General features: G+C 38.5%; 1 protein-coding gene across 2 annotated transcripts in view; it reads right to left on the bottom strand.

Annotated features, from left to right (window-relative positions):
• Positions 1 to 362: 362 nt before the first annotated feature.
• The window catches only part of LOC134071170 (uncharacterized), a 12,708-nt gene continuing 740 nt past the window's right edge, over positions 363 to 12,330 (bottom strand). The window contains exons 2-12 of one of the 2 annotated variants that reach the window (XR_009937022.1): positions 10,182 to 10,255; positions 9,948 to 9,994; positions 9,769 to 9,853; positions 9,547 to 9,655; positions 9,205 to 9,374; positions 8,828 to 8,958; positions 8,514 to 8,649; positions 8,173 to 8,287; positions 7,096 to 7,347; positions 6,570 to 6,651; positions 4,233 to 4,262 (exon numbers count right to left, since the gene is read on the bottom strand). Coding sequence is in view for 1 of the 2 variants with exons in the window: in XM_062527791.1 (XP_062383775.1) it covers positions 4,149 to 4,262; positions 6,570 to 6,651; positions 8,173 to 8,287; positions 8,514 to 8,649; positions 8,828 to 8,958; positions 9,205 to 9,374; positions 9,547 to 9,655; positions 9,769 to 9,853; positions 9,948 to 9,994; positions 10,182 to 10,251 (1,059 nt within the window). In the remaining variant the exon portion in view is untranslated. Of the gene's footprint in view, positions 4,263 to 6,569; positions 6,652 to 7,095; positions 7,348 to 8,172; positions 8,288 to 8,513; positions 8,650 to 8,827; positions 8,959 to 9,204; positions 9,375 to 9,546; positions 9,656 to 9,768; positions 9,854 to 9,947; positions 9,995 to 10,181; positions 10,256 to 12,330 lie in introns of both variants that reach the window. The other variant, XM_062527791.1, reaches the window with a different exon arrangement.

Below are 12,330 nucleotides of genomic sequence, written 5' to 3'. Positions count from 1 at the left end.
GACAGGCAGGATCCAGAAGGAATGAGTAGGAGCATGGTGCCTGGCATGAATGATGACAGACAACAGTAGTAGAAACTTGGTAAAAGGCATGGTAAAAGATGTGTCATGTTTTGAGACTCAAAGGGTTGTTCCCCTAGTTTCACCACGAACAATTAAATTTGCATCAGCGATCACTCATACAAAGAGTCTTTGGTCAGGGAAACACAGTGCGAGTCATTCAGAAACTGGACACCACTAACTCTACTTCAAGTCGAATGTGAACGTCCGAGTGCAAAACAGGAAGTTTAAACAACTTTATGAATGTCAAAAAAACACCTCTGTATTTTATTTAAAGTTATTTAATATCCTAAGAGCCTTATGATTGTAGAAAGACAGAAAAAGAAAAATAGACACATTTTGAATAATATCACTTTAATACAGTCTTAAATGGGTCTATTGCAGTCTTCAATTTCCAAAAACACATTTGGCAAAACTCCACACACAATGTTCTACATACAAAAATCGAGTTAGGCCTACTTGATGTACTTTTTCAAACACAACCTATCAAAATGTCCCACTAAATTGACCAGTGCTTCATTATCTCTCCTCACATGTGTAAACACTCAGTACTTTACTGAACACCATCCAGTCATTGCCTTAGTAGGCCTATGAATAGATATACTCTATAGGCCTATAGATACATGTATAGACGCTTTCATTCTGCTTGAAGATTTCCGGTAGAAACGTTAAGAATCAGTTTGCAATTTTGTAACTCTCACTTTGCAAAACTCAATTCACTGCACAGCACTCTTTTTGTGGAACTTTAAACAAAAAAGCTGCTTTACACTCAATTTCAAAATTTCAAACACACTCCTAGCAAGATTATACACATCATATGGCTATTATTTACATGATTTTGCCAACTGGCACAGTGTCACAGAATGAATACTGTTTTAGATAATTAGTTCACTTTGCAATCAGCAGTGCAAACAGAGAGGGTAAAGCGGAAGGATCTTTGGTGCAAATAAGGCACATGTAAGCTGTCTGTATGGAGTACAATGGAGGGATAAAGAAGAGTAAGTATTGAGAATTAGTGTAAAGAGGGTCTAGGAAGAGGAAGTGGAGGTGAAGAAGTGGGAGGAAGAGGAGGAGGAAGATGATGCGAAGGTGAAGAAGCGAGAGGGAGAGGATGACAAGGACAAGGAGGTGAAGTTAGAGGAAGAGGACAAGGAGGAGCAAGAGGAGGACGAGAAAGAGAAAGGGTACGAAGAATGCTTTTGCAAGAGAAATACAATATTTTGCTGATTTGGTGAAAGGTTTTCTTATTTGGGTGTAGAGTTTTGCAAAAATACCCAATAGTTACAAAAAATGTGCTTACGCAATCAGAAAAAAATATTTAAGTGATTATACACTGCTCAGAAAAAAAGGAAACACATCAGATCCCAATGGGTAAAAAAACCCATCATGCTGGATATCTATACTGATATGAATTGAGTAATGTGTTTGAAGCAAAAAGGTGGCACATCATATTTTCGAAAAGAAAATTATCATCCTACAGAGGGCTGAATTCAAAGACCCCCAAAAATCAAAGTGAAAAAATTATGTGGCAGACCAGTCTATTTTGCCAACTCCAAATGAGATATGGCACTGTAATCATCACTGATCAGAGGAGCAGAAATACACCACCATCTGAAAGGAACCGAGTGCATGAGCAAGTGAAATCAATCAGTAATTTGCATCAGTCAGGAGGTAATAACTGAACATTTAATGCATTTTAAAAATATAACATCGAATACAATTTAAAAAAAAAATATATATATATATATATATATATATAACAAAATATAACAAAAGAAGGTAGCCTACTACAGTACATATTACAATATGAATACATTGCCATTTCATTAACAAAAACTACAATATTTTTCTTATCCTCTATTTACACCCAACACAATGGCTCTTTGGCTAATTGCTTAGGCCTACTTAGACTCCTGATTTGGTACAAATCATTTATATTACTTTCTTTGCATATAGTCCGCAATTGAAGTTAACGCTACACTGTAAAAAATGTCCGTAAAATTAACACTGAAATGCTGTAAAATCGCTACATAAAAAACCTGTAAAGGGAATTACAATGAAACATTGTTTAATTTGCAGTGTAATTTAGTAAAATGTTAAACTAAATATAACTGTAAATTGAAAAGTAAAAAAATGTTCTTTACACATACTTTACGTGTTCAAAATACTTTTTGATGTTATTGTGACACACAAATACTGTATTATAAAAAACAATGCAATCCATATTAAATGACAATAACACAGTGTTAATATTACAGTGTGATTATGTAGGCTAGACTTTAACCTGTTTTTTTTTATATATATAAATATGAAATGAAAGGTTTCCAAAATGCCAAGACTGCCACCAAGTGTAGTCCAAGCAGCAAAACACATTATTTGAACCAAAACTAGGGGGAAAACGTGTGGAAAATGTGTCAGACACGTCTGATGTTAACCTGAGGCATTTGTTTAGAGTTGCCTAGCAACATAAGTGACCTTGCTTATAATTTGTTAAACAAAACGATCTATATATAAAAACTTTATCAACTTTATAACTGTTTATCACAATTGTATGACTTTATAAACTTTGTAGTTTTACTATAAAATATAACTTGATATCTGATAGGCTAACTTAAATTTCGTGTAGACCTAAGGCTGGCTACTTGAGATTTGCTTCCCAGCATGCATTGCAAGTCAGTTACTACTTCATTAATTGGCTATATTATTAGTTTGAAACACTGTGGGACATTTTAGCTTAGGCTATCCTACTCGGTTGATGTTGTGATCACCGGATATAACCACTGATGTAATCGTTTATCAGGAAAAAAAATACACCGTAGACATGAAAGCATTAGACCTAGTCCGGTTTAAATATCCAGCTGACGTATATACATGCTATCTGAAAATGGTCGTTGAACTTCGAGAACCATGGAATGGTAAGTCAATACAATGTAATAACACAATTCTAAAGTCAAATGCTAACATCAAATTGTGTGATTGTTTCACTCCCATAGTCACCATGGTAACTGCAATATCGTGACATTCACAATCAACAGAGAAAAATCTGGTGTTATAAACTGTAACATGTTCGTATTCATTGAACATTTTTCTCACAACCATTGTGTTTTAACACCCTTTTGCAACGCTAATATAACATAAGTTCTGTGTTTAATATACAGGTTTAACATGTAAAATATACATGTTTTCTGTAAAGGCAATTACTGTATTGCTGTAAATTTTACGGAATTGTTCCGGTAACCACAGCTGCCAGTTTTTTTCCGTAAAAACTACGGATTTTTTTTTACAGTGTAGGCTAACACTGCATGCATGTGCATAGGCTAATAAACGCTGCACAGAATCGTGATTGAGTGCACATATACTGTAATGCAACACTCAGCGAGCCATAATAACCTCTGGTCTACTTATTGTTAAAGGAACACTCCACCCTTTTTTCATATTAAACTACGTTATTCCGTTAATTAAGACAAGTTGATACATACCCCTCCCGTTGCAATGCGTGCACTCAATGGCCCTCAAACGTGACGCTTTTCTAACCGAGTAAGAAGGATAACTATACTGTATGGCGTAATAACACTTGGGACTTTGACTCAGCACAGTAATATCCTCACTCCAAAGTGAAACTGAAAATCCAGAGTAATGATATTAATGCGCCAAGTCGAAATGCTCCCAAGTGTTATTACGCCATACAGTATACTGTAGTTATCCTTCTTACTCACTTCAAAAAGCGCCACATTTTATTTTGTCTCACCGTCATTGGTCGTGTAACTACTTGTGTAACTGTTTTTTATATTAGGGAAAAAGTGGTTTCGTCGCTTCTAACTACATCTCTGTTTGGATCCGAATGAAGGAAATTCCTTTAATCTCCACTAACTGCCACTATATTGTGCATCTGACCTAATTCTGATACCACGGCAGCATTAATTGTGACATCCGGGCCGACATCCGAAAATCAACTTAGAGGGAACACGTAGTAAAATAGTGCAACATATAGTGTAAAATATTCCATTTGCATTTCCAGGATCAAAATTTAGATATCTTTCCAAATAGTCCTCTCTTGTCTGTTTGGCATGCATGAAGGCATGAGGTGGTACTCAAAATATGACTTCAAGGTTGGCATGTCTGCATCTGCACTCATCTTCCTCCTCATCCTCATCCTCTTTTACATCCACCTCAGTGACCTCTTCCACACATTTGTGTGACATGACCTATTGGGCAACAACCAAAAACAAGTATGAATGTTTAACAAGATAAGGCAACATTTTACATCCAACTCTGAAACACTGAAAATAGTTTCTTGCAAAAACAATAACCATTCAATGCTTGAAGCACTGAGGATTAGCGCTGTCTTTGTATAGTCCACTGCGGACAATTCACACACAAATGGGAGAATTCACTCCTAGTTATCAAGGCTATAAGATATGGTGGATATTTGAACGGAGTAACTATTGCACCCCAGGTACAAATAGCCTTGGCCACACTGCTGAGCTATTCCTACCCTGTGACGTAACAACAAAGACACATTGCTCGAGTGCACAAAAAAAAACATGGTGGACTCTCGTTTTTTCGCCATCAGAAAGTGAAGAATTCTGAAAGGTTTCGGCGCTAATATCTGCTAAAATTAACTTTCAGATGGAAAAGTTGTGTTTTATTTTTATAATCTTTGATTGGTGAAAACATACAACAGTCAGTATAAAATTTCATGACTGTGAAGTTCAGGCATACCATTGCAAACTCTCTTTTGGATGTGGAAGGAGGTAGCGTGATGGTTAGTGACACGGACGATGTTGGAGACCTGGGTTTGACTCCTGTGTGATGCATAGTGCCAGAGATAAATGGAAGTGTTGGTGTGCATGTGTACCAACATATCTGAAGAGAAGGCGCGCAATTTGAAGAACAATTCAGTTCTCAAATGGAAGTTCTGATTGCGACAATTAGCTAATGCACAAGGGTGTAAATAGCACACGTTTCTTACACTAGGGTATGAATAGTACACCGTGTTCCAAATGATTATGCTAATTGGATGTAAGTGTCAAAAACATTAAATTTTTTGTTTTTCAATTAAATTCATGGCTGGCATTGTATATCAGAGCTCTTTAGATCATTGAAATCAATCTCAGACACCTGTGATAGTTTGCCAGGTATAGCAATAATTAAATATAATTGTGCATCTTGGACAAGGTATTGAATCATAGGATACTTCCTGAAAACTTATGCCGGTTAATGGTACTGTGAAGAAATCTGTAGCTGATTCATAGCACAGGCAGATTCGTGCAGACAAGGGCATAATAAGGTTTCTGCCAGACAAATTCATTTTTAACAACTGCTAAAAATGCCATTGCAAAGCAGCAAACAGGAATTTGAAGCCGCTGGTGCCTCTGGAGTCCCGCAAACCGCAAGGTGCAGGATCCTCGGAAGTTTGCAGCATAAACCCACTATCGGCCACTCCTAAACATGAAGAGTCATTTTCGAAGGGGTTTGAGTGCCGTGCAACCCTACTGTAGATGGTCCAGATGGATGGAGTAATGGATGGTTGGTGAATGGCCACCATGTGCCAACAATGCTGAGACGTCAGCAAGGAGTTGGTGGAGTCATGTTTTGGACCGGAATATGGGGAGAGAGCTGGTAGGCCCCTTCAGGGTCCCTGATGATGTGAAAATGAGAGTAGAGATTCTTCCACTTCCTTCCGCGGTACAAAAAGAAGAACTGTGCCTTCTTTAGCAAAATCATCTTTGCCTGACAAATGCTGCAAAGAATACCTCTGGGTCATTGGCTGCTATGGGCAGGAAGAGGAGATAATCTCATGGTGTTTTTTCAATAAAATTCGAATTATTCTCTAAAGGTTGAGGACTTTAAAATTATACTGACTGACTTTTGCATCAACTAAGAAATATGTGATTTGCATAATAATTTGGAACGCAGTGTATATATTGCTAATGGCACCAGGAGTGCAAATAGCATGCAATATTCAGAATATCTATAAGCACCCCCCGGTACGAATATCCTAGGTCACACCGCTGAGCTATTCACACCCTGTGACGTAACAACTTATGCACAGGGGTGCAAATAGCATACAGTACATTGATATTTGTACCAGATGGGGTGTTGATAGAACACATTGCTGTGTGCACCGGGGTACGAATAGCATTCACTTCTACAGTATTTGCACCAGGGTACAAATAGCATACACTGCTAATTGTACCATGGGTGCAGATAGCCTTATCCATGTTTTAATAGGGTCTTTTAATGGGTGTATCAGTTTGGATTTTCACAGATATGGCACTTACTGTAAGCTTTGCAGGGTGTAATCAACTAAACAAATGTAATTGTATTCAATCAATCCTGTCACATGCACCCATGTTATTAATATGCATCGTGTTATTGTTTGTTTAATTCAGTTATTCAGTTGAGGGCTTTACAGGTGCGGAACAATACAATTTTCTTACATTAGTGTAGCATATAGGAATACGTTTTAATGTACTGTTACTGTACAGATCAGAGATGCTGTAAGTTACCTGAGATGTGATGTCTTTTTCAAGCAGGCCTTTAATCTTGATGGATGGGCCTGGAATTGGTGGGAACAGTCTATCAAAAACCCTGCCGAAGTAAAGTGAAGCTTAATCCCTGGGACACTAATAGATCACATGCAGCCAAAGACCAAAGCTGAGAACCTAGTCAGACAAAACTGTAGGAGCTGTCACTTCTACATCAAATAAACAAAACCCTAATAATGTTAGAGTCTAACAGTTGTTTTTGTTCTATGCCTGCAAGTTCCTGTTTTGAACAATATGTGCACTGTGTAAAATGCAAACAGTGCTATATTGGTGGCTGACAAATCCACCCACCCACACCCACACCCACCCACCCACCCACCCACCCACCCACACACACACACACACACACACACACACACACACACACACACACATACACACATACACACACACACACACACACACACACACATACACACACACACACACACACACACACACATACACACACTGCACACAATAACTGCTGCGACCGGCTGCAACATACGTGTCGCGAACGGAACGCTTCAGTTACGCGTCTGGTGTAGCTCCCCTGTTAGATCCATGCAAGTATCTTCTAATGAAATGAATGCCATGTATTCAGTCAAAGGACCTTCGTTAGGACAATACTTTACGTAATGAAGGTTCTTTGATCAAAAGCGTACTTTTCACCACTTGCATGGATCTTGCAGAACATTCTTCTTTGCACTGCTGTTTGTCTTCCTGGCTATTAGCACATCACCCCGTCGTGAGTGCGTGTCTTAAAGATAATGTGTGAAAATATGCAAAGTGTCACATACAAAGTAACCAACATTACAATAGACAGGAAATCCTAATGTCAAATACATACATTGGGTTACATCTTATAGAATAATGACCAGTCCTTCGTACTTACTAATTTGTATATTGTACTGTGGTATGGGATTGTTTGTAGTCTGAACCAATATTAATAGTAAGACAGACTAATATTAAGTGTTAGGTGGTTAAGGTTATTAAAGCTACACAGTAAAGTGCAGTTCTCAGTGTGTCTAAAACAAATGAAAGCGGTCATGTTCCTACTTGCAACAACAGTATTACACAGTGCAATGCTACTGTACAGTAGGCCATATGGGCCCATTCTGAAGCTGTTAAAGTAAAAGAGCAGTTTGTTGCTTTATCATGCAATAATATGTAGCCTAGTACATTGCAAATTGCTTAATAACTTCTTATGCTTCAGAGTTCCCCACTCACATGTACTCTATGCTTCATAAGGAAGATTACGGTGAAGAATCTCAGTGACTGACGATAAGAACGTGTCAAATGGAAAGCTTGGTTTCAGGATGCAAAATATGGATGTGAAACCACAGTGCTGGTGTTGGAAATCTTTCACAGAAGTGCTTTCTCAGAATATCTACACAATGCCATTTCCTGTCAAGATGTAATTTTTCTCTACAAACCAATTAAATTATAATTTGACACTTAAAATGCACTTAATATGAATCAAAAAGTATATAACTATATTCTTATGTTCATTAGACAGCATCGTAGTTTATATTGAGAGATCTAACCAGAAAGCTTCATACGCTTCTAACACCACACCACCTACCTTTGAAATTTGCAGAACAGTAATATGGCCAAGAGGATCATGGGAAGTCCGAGAGCAATAACAATGATCAACCTAATTTGGATGTGTAATGGGACTTCTGCGGATTTGTCCAAATCTAATAAACAAACATGAGACCAGGCAGCACTCAAAACACTGATAGTGCACTTTAGCTCAAAAACAGGAATCTGCATTCAGCTGGGTCACAGGTGTGTGAAAACAGTATCAGATATACTGCAGAGTTTTACAGGCACATCTGAATGACAGTATTACAGTATGTGTTTCATATAATGATAACTGCCCTGAAGAGCTGATGAATGTACCAGCGGCAGAGGGTGTGTTACCTAAAACAGTCCAGTCACTCCAAAACAGAGAGTCACAGCAGTCAGAAGCCATCTTTACGCGCATCAAGATTTTGTACTTCTGAGTTGGATCCGTATTTGGCTCAGTATAGTTCAACTTATTACTGAATGTTCTGACCTGTGCATCATAAATGGCACACACACATTCATACAGAGAGAGAAAGAGATAGATAGAGAGAGAGAGAGAGACATCCACATCCCCCCACCCCCACCCCCCCCACACACATGCTCATTTGCAATACATCAAAGTTACCCATATAAACTTGCAAAACACATACTAAACTATAACTACGTACCTCATCATTGACCTTCAATTCATACTCAAAGCATGTAGGGTTTTCTGTTGATCCACTTTTAGGCAGATCCCATTCAAGGTATAACTGATTTGACTGAATTGTCACATTTACTTGAGGAGGATCCAGTTTCTCTATGACGCAAAAAATGTATAATGATCGTGAGCACTCAACAAAACATCACAAGTTGTTCAGAAGTTCCTCTACACAATCCTTCTCAAGAGTAGAACAAGTGAAGTACAGATAATGAATTCACAGAAAATGTTATTTTTTTCCTAAAAAGGTGCAAGTGACTGACAATTTGATATCCACCACATCTCCTCAGAATCAACAAACATTCCAAGCTCAGGGTTGTAGAAGGAGTCAGAGGGATCTCTTACCAACAGTACAGACTTTCCAATGCTGTGTCTGAATGTACCACGTGTCTGGGAAGGACACGTTGAGTAGCAAAATTATAGAATCCGTCTGGTCTGGAATCAGTGTGTGGAGATATGAGCCTTGGACATGTTTCTTGTCTCTCTCAAGGACCATGTCTTCTTCACTGCAAAATCTACGGGAAAGGGCACAGCTGTCAGAGAGGGCAATGTTTAACTGTCTAAGAAGCATGTCTGAGAGATATCAGAGTGAGGCCGGGAGCAATTGTATATCCAACAACAGCAACCAGGCTACTCCAGACCCTGATCGCCAACTTGCAACTGTAATGTGTGAAGAATGAATCTTACAGATAGGAAATGGAATACTGAGCATGTCCTGGAAGACCACTTGAATCCCAGCTGCAATTGAGATTTTTCTGCTTCTCCAAAATACAACTGGCATTTATAGGCCGAAAGCCTGGGAAAATGGGGGAAATAGAGAGAGAAAAGAAATTGAGAGCTGCGTTATTCTAAAGGCTCTATGATAATAGCTGAAAAAAACAAAAGGTTCTGCTGAGAAGTTCAACATACCGTCTGGGAGAAATTGATTGTTCTGAATGCAATATGATTTGTCAAATTTCATTATTCCATTGTCATTATTATACACACTGATTTCCTGTAGTTGTAGAAGAAACAATATCATCTTGATGTACAGTATGTATCATGCAGGCAACTATAATAAAATATCAGTGTAATGTATCATTGTGTACCAGCTCCATGTCATAATGACATTGGGGAGAGAGACATTCACCTTCCCCTATATGGAATAAAAAGACAGAAATGACACTTTCAAGCAACATACAGTAGAAGGCTTTGGTTAGACCAGCTGTAGATATTTCATTTTGTATTATTTTGGTTTGGAAAAATGAGAGAGAGAGAGAGAGAGAGAGAGAGAGAGCTAGAAATATGTGTATGTGTACAGTATTTAGATCAAATCCACTCACCCTCCTCTGCAACAGAGACTGACAGTATTAAGCAAAGGCTCATTACTGACCATGGTAAACACATAAGCATGATGCTGCAGGGAAAAAAGTAGTTAACTAATGTTTGTGAAGAGCTTTCCCAATTTCAGAAACATACATTTATCAGTCTCTGCAGGATTTCACAGTGTTGTGATTGCAACAGAATTCAAAAGTGCAAATTCTGGGTGATCTTGCAATTTTGTTCAAACACCACAACTTTTCTACCCTGGAAATTCAGAGTTCTCGTGAGAACACAATTGTGTCTGAAAGATACTCTGGCCACGAGCAGTAATGCAAGTTACCCCAACCATCGGGGGTAAATGAAATCGGTGTATCTGATATACAGGCGGGCCAAAGGCGAGCTAAACTGATGACGACAACGTTCAAACTCAGTACACATTGCATCGTTCAAACTCAGTACACATTGGTTGTAGTGTTATCCAATTGCGTCAAAGTCCAGAATCAGTCAAAGTAAACATTGGTCTAATGTTATCCAATTGCATCCAGTGAGATTTTCACGCTGGGTTCCTCCCCTCGAGTTGGGCCATTACATTATTCGTGGTTCTACTATTCTAACCCTAACCCTTATTCTGAAAGATTCCTGGGTCTGGTTTACAACCAGGCTACAGCTTTTCTGCAAATTTGACCAATCATCATAGTTTCCTCTCAGGTTGATGTCAACAAATCTAAGGCTAACATTAAGTTGATCTGCTTACTTGTATCTCTCAAACTGGTGTTGCTAACCTAGACTATGGAATTAAGTCCATGAAGGCCTACTTGGGTTTATGGACATTTGAGTAAAAGGCTGTGCAACCCATTGGCAAACTTTTACATTTGGATATAGCTCCTTATTAGCTCATGTCATGTTTGCTTGTCATTTAGGGGACGGCATCACTGGCATAACATTGTTTTTTTTTTTTTTTTTTTTGAAGTTCTACTGCTTTGTGAATTACCCCAGCCAAAGCAGTCCATTTACAAATAAAGCATTCTTACTTGCATTTTTTTTTCGTAATCCTGTTCTGTTCTAATTATTTTTCACTAAAAATACAGCTGTCCTCATATGTTTACATACCCTGTACATACACACATACAAACATACATGACTAAAGCGAGGAATGAAACATCATCTTTTGGTATTGACCTTAGAGTGCTCAAAATGGATGAACGCTGAAGTTGTCACAATATGTCAAGCATATTTCTATACATTTCCATTAGACGTTTTTTTTTTTCTAAATCTGTCCTGAATTGGTAGATTGCTCCCAAGTGAATCTTGACTTTCTCTAACGAAGGTGCATCACATGAACCATCAACTGGCAATTATACTGTATACTGTATAGCAGGAGCACAACACAATGTTACAGTGTCTGACAATGGAAGGACAAGGAAGTGGACAGGGTCAACAGCCAGAGAGAAGAAGAAGAGGAAGAGGAAGAGGAGTGAGGCTGCATGCTTACAATGGTTGAGGCTGGTCAAAGGGTGCAGCCAAATTTTGGGAGAGCAACTGTGTTCTCAATCATTCAGACGTCAACAGAACAGATATCTAACAATACTGTACTGTAATACTGTAAATACTTTTTGTAATGCTTCACTAAAAATGACAATATTCCACTTGCATTTTACAATGTAGCCTACAATAAGTATACTTGACTGTAAACAGTGACATTTTATCTTACTCAATTTTGTGTTTTGCATTACTAGATGTTTTCCACATAGACTGTAAGGACTGTAAGGCAACCTAAGAGGGGTGGCAGAGGGCCCCTATCACACCTGAACGGGAAGAATTACAACATTGTATAGTGAAATACAGTACAGTAAGTGTGACATTTCCATTTGCTATGGCTGTAGAGAAAAAGATGCAATATGTGTGGGATACATTTGATGTAACCGTATCTTGCCCGAAATGAAAATGCATGTAATTCATAAAACTCCTTTTGTGTCTTCTGGGTGTAGTACTGTATGTCATGGAACTGAAAGCAAGCGAACCACCACACAGCTTCATCTAAATGGATGAGGCTGGCTTCAACCTAACGAAACGCAGAAGGCGTGGTCAAAATATCATCAGCCACAGAGCTACTGTTGGTGTGCCAGGCCAATGGGGTGGGAACTTAACCATGCTGCTATCTCGGAGAAT

The sequence above is a fragment of the Sardina pilchardus genome, chromosome 23 (assembly GCF_963854185.1).
Source record: "Sardina pilchardus chromosome 23, fSarPil1.1, whole genome shotgun sequence".
NCBI lineage: Eukaryota > Metazoa > Chordata > Actinopteri > Clupeiformes > Clupeidae > Sardina > Sardina pilchardus.
Note: the sequence above shows the minus strand (reverse complement) of the source record. Positions and strands in the feature narration are given on the sequence as shown.